The following is an 8,421-nucleotide window of genomic DNA, read 5'->3' as shown; positions in this document are numbered from 1 at the left end:
GAAGATGCAGGACGACGTTCAGAGAGGTCGATAAACATCTCTGGAGTTCTTCACCTTCAGGAATTAGATCCCAAACAGAACTACAGAGGTTTGTGTTAAAGTTAAAGTTAAACATCAGCTCACACTGCAAAAATTCAAAATCTTACCAAGAATATTTGTCTTATTTCTAGTCAAAATGTCATTTCTAGTCAAAATAAATCTAATTATAGCCTACTTAAAATCAGACTCATCACATAAAAAGCAGCTTGTTTTTAGACACTTTTTACTTCTTTCAAGCAGATTTTCACTTGAAATAAGTAGAAAAATCTGATAGTGGAGCAAGTTTTTCTTTCTTATTACAAACACAAAAAACTTGCTTTGACTGGCAGATTTTTCTACTTATTTCAAGTGAAAATTAGTTTGAAACAAGTGAACATGATCTAAAAACAAGTTCATTTTTAGGTGATGAGTCTTATTTTAAGTGGAAAGAGTTTAGTTTTGACTAGAAATGAGACAAATATTCTTGGAAAGATGTTGAGTTTTTGTAGTGCAAGCAGCAGCAGAAATATGAACATTAACTTCTTTCAACTCATTGTCAATACAGCACTTATTTATTAATGTTTAATGCTACATTTAACTTGTGTTTTAATCTGAAATTTGCAGCTGTGTTTATTTATTCATGTTACCAATTATCCACTGTGTTTGTATCATTGTATTTATTGTGTTGAGTATATTTGATCCTGTTCTACAGCCTGACCAGGGACAAAGACTGACCATTAGCTTTTCCCCCATTTTTTCCCTGTTTAAAGGGTTTTCTATGGAGTTTCTCCTCAGTGGATGTGAGGGTCTAAGGACAGAGGATGTTGTTATGATGGGATGTAAAGCCCTTTGAGACAAACTGGTGGTAAAAACGGGCTATAGCCTACTAATAAGATTGCCTTGTCTGAAGCTAGACGTCTTTATGCATCACATTTTACATTTTTTTGTGGCAGCGTTGTAGCTACTGTATCGTCCCTGTTAAATAAACATTTAAAAGATCTTTTCTCACCGTTCAAGTCGTCAAACTCAGAGTCAAGAAGATCCATGTCCATCACCTGTCTCAGTCTGTCTCAGTCTGTCTCTCTCTCTGTGTCTGTGTCTTGTTCTGAGGCTAAGAACTGAACTCTTCTGGTCTGTCTTACCTTTGTGGGCGGAGCCAAGCGGCGCTGAGGTCACATGGAGGGTGTATCTTAGCAACCAGACGGTACAAGTCTCCGCCCTCTCTGCCAGGAGAAGAGGATGAATCTGAAGAAGAGGATGATGAAGAAGAGGATGATGAAGGGAGGAGAGATCAACTCCTCCATCTTTAACTTTCATGTCTCATCCATCGTCCCACTGTTTCCACTTCCTCCAGTTTTCACAATAAAAGTCTTAGTAAAAACCCAAATCATATTGAGGATTATTTTATTATTTTGGCAGAAAAACACCTCCCAATCAAAAAACATGTTTCACACACACTATATAAAAGGCTTATAAATGATACCCTGCAACATACTGAAAGTATTAAGGGAAAATGGGAATTGGAATGTTGTAATGTTATAATATCATGTATGGGAAGAGCTGTGTATAAATTGTCATTAAGGACTTAAAGGAGAATTCCGGTCATTTTTGACCCCTAACTCGTTGTCCTGATGGCCACCCAGTGTTGGGGGGGGGGGGGGGGGGGGGGCAAAAACCGTGACTAAAACAGATGCAGGCAAACCGGAGTTACCATGGCTACCCGGCGCTAGGGATATTAGCCACAACGCTAACCCATGAGGGCAATTCTTTCAACCACAACAAACAGTCAGAAAACAATCAGATATCTCTGGTACATGACTCGTTGTGATGATTTCTTTACTAAAATAAACGGTCAGAGATATTCTGGACATCACCACTGCACTGCTCCACTGGTTATTTTAGTAAAGAAATCATCCCAACAAGGACAAAGTGTTAGTTTCTCTCTGTGATGGGATAGTAATGTCTTTCTGGGATGTTTCAGAGTTAAAAACACAAAGTTTCTACTGTTTCTACTCTCCACTATATGAGTTCAGTGGTGTCTCTAAGGATTCCAGTCATGTACCACAGATATCTGATTGTTTTCTGAGTGTTTGTTGTGGTTATAAAGAATTGCCCCCATGGGTTAGCGTTGTGGCTATCCCTATCACCGGGTAGCCATGGTAACTCTGGTTTGCCTGCAGCAATTTTAGTCGCATTTTTTGCTCCAACCAACACTGGGTGACCATCAGGACAACGATTTAGGGGCCAAAAATTGATCCGTTAATAGTCAGTTATGGAGAATTTGACTGTAAATTAAAAATAAGGTATTTCAATACACCACTCATAATGTCAAGGTGTGAAAGAACCTAATGTGGAATTGTGTTGGAGAAACTGTGGAAACATCCGAGATCATTCTCATATGTTTTGGGACTTCCCAGTTATCCAAGAGTTCTGGAAGAGAGTCAAGGAAGAAACTGACAAGATTCTACAAGTGAATTCCCCATTGGACCCATTGATATTCCTGCTGGGAGCTACAGGCTAGCTACCTCAGGAAACATCTAGTTCAGATCAAAGATATCATAAAGATATCATAAAGACTGTTGTGTTTCTCTGGGAGCAGTAACAAATTGGGCGCTCGTCCGGATCTTTGTAAACCTTTTGAAGTAGCCGGAGTTATTGTGTGCAGGGTAGCGTAGCGTAGTGTTATGCCACGCTTTGTTTTGGCTCAGTTTGTAAGAAATCCCACACTTGATCAGATCGAAGTCTGTAAGCGGAAGAATCTAGTGGCCATTGCGAGGCATTTCGGCTTCTCGGTAGTGACAACAGTGGTAAAAACAGAGCTGAAAAGGCAGGTCATGAGCAAACTTGAGGAGATGGAAGTTTTGCCTCCGGTAGCTCCAGTGCAGGCGGATGGCGCCCCGCAGCTGGGTAGCCAGGGGAGTCCCCCACGAGTAGCGGCTGGCGAGGTTAAGGGGCAAGGTGCCCTGGGCGTTGACTTGGAGGGAGGTGCGCGGGGCAAAACGCCGTTCACTCTTCCTCGGTTTGAGCCCTTGTCTCCGGGGTCTTCCAGTGGGCGAGACGAGGCACAGGTGAAAGTCCGGTTGGCTCGTCTTCAGCTGGAGTCCGAGGAGCAGGCCCGCCAGGCCGACCGTGATTTCCGCCTGCAAGTAAGAAAAATGGAACTGGAAATCGAAGCTGACACGGCCATCAGGCTGAGGAAGCTTGAGCTCGATGCCCAAAGGCAGGCTCAGCGTGTGTCAGCGCCGGTAGGCATGCCATCCACATCTCCCAGTTTGTCTCGTAACCATTTTGACATCAGTAAACATGTGGCGTTGGTGCCACCTTTTCGGGAAGCCGAGGTGGACTCGTACTTTAACACATTTGAGCGCTTGGCCATTGCTTTGAAGTGGCCCGATGACGTGTGGCCACTGTTGTTACAATGTAAATTGCATGGGAAAGCCCAAGAGGTGGTTTCGGCGCTCCCTCTTGCGGATAGTTTGAGGTACGACACAGTAAAAGAGGCCATTCTGCGAGCATACGAGTTAGTACCTGAGGCGTATAGGCAAAAGTTTCGGGGTCACCGAAAAAATCCCTCACAGACATATATAGAGTTTGCACGAGATAAAGCAACATTGTTTGATAAGTGGTGCTCCGCCTGTAAAATTACAGATTTTGTAGAGCTGCGAGAGCTTGTGTTAATAGAAGAATTTAAAAATAGTTTGCCCGATCGTATAGTAGTTTATCTGAATGAACAGAAAGTGAAGGTGTTATCGGCTGCATCAGTTCTGGCCGATGAATATGTGCTTACTCACAAGGTTGTATATCCTTCTTCTCCTTCTCCAGGCCCAGATCGTTCGCGTCCGGCTCCCTCGTTCCAGGGTCAGGTGAACCGAGCTCGTCCCGTCGGAGGGAAGAGAGTGTTTCTATTGTCACCAACCGGGGCACGTCATTGCTAATTGCATGATGTTAAAAAGAAAAGAGCAGTCGCATCCGGCGTCGATGGGGCAACAGTCTGCATGTGGCTGTTGGCCCCGCACCTCGATTCTTCGTTTTCCTTTGTCTTTGTTTGGGGATTAGGATTTAGTTTTGGTTGTCGCTATTTTGTTTGGGGATTGATTTTCCCCCTGGTTTTCTTGTGTTTTTCTTTTAGGTTATGGGTGGCGTCCTTGTTTTGTATTCTCTTTGATCCTTTTGTTCTGTTATTGGTTTAACGCCACCCTTTACGTCCCCATTTTCCTGTTATTGTTTTACCAATCAATCCACGTATCATTGCCCCTTGGTTCCCTGCGCACTCTTTTGTTACTGCTCCCTCACCCCTAGACACAAGGGGGGTCGTAACAAGGATTGATATTGTACTGCTGTTACTCCCTTCGGTGCAAATATCTACAGTATTCTCAGTGCGATTTCTCTTTATGGTATTTTTTCTACTGCATTTTATTTACTTGTATTTCAATGCGTAGGGTCCTATGTCAGTCAATGTTTTGTTTTGTTTTGTGGAAAAATGAAAAAAAAAGTCTCTCTTCACATTAAACAAACGTTTAATGTGAAGAGGTGTGTGTGTGTGTGTGTGTGTGTGTGTGTGTGTGTGTGTGTGTGTGTGTGTGTGTGTGTGTGTGTGTGTGTGTGTGTGTGTGTCTGTACCTCCAGGTTGTCGAGCATCAGTAGTTGTGAGTCTGACAGGATGCAGAACATTTTGCTCCAGATGTCCGACTCGGCCTTGCGACCACACGACAGCCAATGGATGGAGGCGCTCTTCAGCTCTGTGACATCACAGAACCAGCACACGCTATTGGCTGAACACTGCTAGCATCGCTAACACTAGCAGCTGTGCTAAAGCTAACAGCTCTGCCAATAGGAATATTAAAGGGATAGTTCAACATTTTGTCAAACTGACCCATCACCATAATCCCTATAGTCATAGCAGTAGGTTCGTTACCTTTAATTGTCGGTGCAAGCTGTTTTTAGAACGGCGGAGCAGAGCCGTGAGCTGCTCAGAGCTACGCTACGGAGGCTCATTATGGGATTTCTTGGTTTCCCTCATCATCAAACTCATCAAATACACAATCCAACAACTCCACAACGCTCTGGTGGACAAGTTGTGAGCTGCACATTCACCACGCTATGAGATAATAACACAACGTTACCACACAGAGTTGTTTTAGAGGGAAATTCATGCAAAACCACTGATGCACGTTGCCTTCAGGGACAGTTTTTCATCAACAGTCTCTGTATTTCCCTCTAAAACAACTCTGTGTGGTAACGTTGTGTTATTATCTCATAGCGTGGTGAATGTGCAGCTCACAACTTGTCCACCAGAGCGTTGTGGAGTTGTTGGATTGTGTATTTGATGAGTTTGATGATGAGGGAAACCAAGAAATCCCATAATGAGCCTCCGTAGCGTAGCTCTGAGCAGCTCACGGCTCTGCTCCGCCGTTCTAAAAATAGCTTGCACCGACAATTAAAGGTAACAAACCTACTGCTATGACTATAGGGATTATGGTGATGGGACAATTTGCCAAAATGTTGAACTATCTCTTTAACAAAATGAGGGTCAACATCAGAGTAGCCTTTACTTCCCCGGGTGGAAAGAGCCGACGAGGGAGAAAGGTTTTGAAAGGCACGGTGAAGTTGCTAGCTTTAGCCGACTGCCTGAATTAGCCAATAGCTGCTGTCTTCATACGGTCTGGTTAGACCATGTGGTTAAAGGATAATTACCGTTTTTTACATTCTGGACCTTATTTCTATCCTAAACTCCGATCATTTCCTCCCCCAGATAACTTTGGTGTCATTCCAAGTGGTTGTGATGAAATGAGCTCCAGCCGAGAGGCGCGTATATCCGTATAATGGAGTCTACAGGGCAGCAGAATGCAGCCTCTAAATAACACATTATCTGCAGAGAAACTCCTTCATTTCACCAATATTTAGTTCTGATAGGCTAGTTAGTCACAGTAAATGCCGGCTACTACCCACCATCTTTTAGTCACAGTAAACGTAGACTTTTAAAGCCTACCCACAGACTTTACCATGACTATGAAAGCTACAGAAACCATGTAAACATACAGTTCCTCCGGTGGACTATAACCAGGTTTCACTGTGTAGTGTCTGTCAGTCTCCATGAAGTATCAGGTGACATTTGGTTTCTATGGTTTCACCAACGTTGTCGAGGCTTTTTGATACACAGCAGCTACCATAGTATATACATATATATGCATTTGAAAGAGTTTTTAATGCAATACACGATTTCCACGTTAAATGGAAGTAATTCTGACACAATGTCCCTTTAAGAGCTAGTGACTCTTTTATGCTTGTAAAAATCTTGTCTATTCATTCTTTTTATGTTTGAATATCCTTGTTATTAACTTTTATGCCTTGTTTTCTGCTGAATGTTTGTATAGTTGTACATATTTGCTATTGTCTTTTAACCTATCTCCCCCCCCCCCCCCTCAAGAAGCTTATGCCTCTTGTCAGGCCATCGTTGTAAATAAGAACTTGTTCTTAATTGATTCTGCCTGGTTAAATAAAGGTTAAATAAATAAAAAAAAGCTGTAATTTCAATCAACTCACCAATCACATTCATCCAGCCCAGGTGTTGACACCTGGACAGATGTTTCACCAGCTCCTCCATGGCAACGGGGTCCTTCAATCAGAGAGCCGACTGCTGCATTCTGGGAAATACAGACCACTCACCTGTCTGTCTGTCTCTCTCCTGTCCCTGTCTAAAAACACAATATCACACCTGAGACAGACAGACAGGAAGCTGCACAGAGGACAGGAAGACAGGTGTCCACAGGTAGAGATGCAGGAAGACAGGTCAACAAACACAGACAGGTAGGCAACAGGTGGACACGGTAACACTTACTGTAGATTGTTTCCTTCATCCGTCTGTCTCTCAGTCTGTCTGTGTCTACCTGTCTCTCTCTCTCACCTGTCTGTCTGTCACCTACAGTAACAGTGTCCAAGACAAATTTCCCTGAACGAGACAATAAAGTTTATTGTATCGTACCTGTCTGTCTCTCACCTACCTGTCTGTCTCTGTGGGAGCGTCCGGTTGAAACACCTGAACCGTCTGTTCATGTGTTTTGTTCTTTACGTGTTTAACGCTCTAATTGTATTAACGGATTAACTGCTGCACTCTCACTGACACACACACACACACACACACACACACACACACACACACACACACACACACACACACACACACACACACACACACACACACACACACACACACACACACACACACACAGAAAACAAGGAGGTCAAAGGTCAAACATCAGTTCTTTTTATTCCAGAGAAAGCTGGAAGCTGATTGGTCAGCTCAACAGAAACAAGTCAAAGGTACAGTCACATGATCAAAACAACCGTCCAACGGGCCAATGGGAGCAGAGTGTGGTTACCATGGCAGCAGGGAGGAGCTGCGGTTTAAAGTGACAGAGTGAGTTTAACGTCTCAGAGACCGTGAGCACTGTTAGCACTGCTAGCATTCTTCTTTCAAACCAATGGGCTGCGTTAGCATTGAGCTAAGCTCTGAACTACAGATGATTATTAGTGTAGAGGTGGAATCTGATGTTTGCATAGATATGAACCGATACTGAACCGATAGTGCAACAAGACGACCAATAGGACGAATCTCCTTGTTTACAACTACTTCCTGGTAGAAAACCAGCATGAGAACAATAGTGACGGACGAGAGTTTCACTATATTTATCTAATTTTTCATGTCACTATATCACCGTTTAGACTAATCTGATGTTTGTAAAGTTTATAAAACCAATGATTGGACAAATGTTACTATTTCTGTGTGCACATTTTTGTAATTAGTCATGGTTATCATAGATTAGCTGGGCTAACGGTTAGCTACCTGTTTAACTTTAATAACTCAGTGACTCAATAAACGCTCCATGAAAAAATATTTTCTCCAGCGGATATCTGAGTTCCAACATGATTGAGCTAACTGGAGTAGTTTCATGTCGTGTCCCACAACGGGAGGGTTTTAACAGCTGACGTCCTGCTGTTAGCTTAGCTACTGCTGTTAGCTTAGCTACCGCCGTTAGCTTAGCTGCTGTTAGCTTAGCTACCGTTAGCTGTCCCTGTCAGCTGAGCCACTGATGCTTTCTAGACACTGTGATTCCCCCAAAACAAGGGGTGCACCGAATGGCATTTTTTGGCCGAAGCCGAATACCGAATAAAATCAAAACACTTGGCCGAATAACCGAATAATACCGAATACAGAAAGTGGTTATAACGTTTTTAAATAAAATATTTTTTTTAACTTAATTTTCAAAGAAAGTAAAAGTTTATTGACTATTCTGACAGTTTTTGAATATTCCAGTTGCCGTTGCTCATCAAAAAAGCACAACAAGTTTTCATTTCGGCCTATATCGGCCCATTGTGAGTGCTGAAAGATCTATGCAAGTACAT

General features: G+C 42.9%; 1 protein-coding gene across 1 annotated transcript in view; it reads right to left on the bottom strand.

Moving 5' to 3' along the window:
• The window catches only part of LOC310991320 (disabled homolog 2-interacting protein-like), a 29,996-nt gene extending 25,228 nt beyond the window's left edge, over window positions 1-4,768 (bottom strand). The window contains exons 1-2 of the mRNA XM_083978976.1: window positions 4,639-4,768; window positions 1,161-1,263 (exon numbers count right to left, since the gene is read on the bottom strand). Of these exons, the coding sequence (XP_083835102.1) occupies window positions 1,161-1,263; window positions 4,639-4,689 (154 nt within the window). The 5' untranslated portion in view covers window positions 4,690-4,768. The remainder of the gene's footprint in view (window positions 1-1,160; window positions 1,264-4,638) is intronic.
• Window positions 4,769-8,421: the final 3,653 nt, after the last annotated feature.

The sequence above is a fragment of the Trachurus trachurus genome (assembly GCF_905171665.1).
Source record: "Trachurus trachurus genome assembly, chromosome: 9".
Classification (NCBI taxonomy): Eukaryota; Metazoa; Chordata; class Actinopteri; order Carangiformes; family Carangidae; genus Trachurus; species Trachurus trachurus.
The sequence above is the reverse complement of the archived record's forward strand: the minus strand, read 5'-3'. Positions and strand labels throughout refer to the sequence as shown.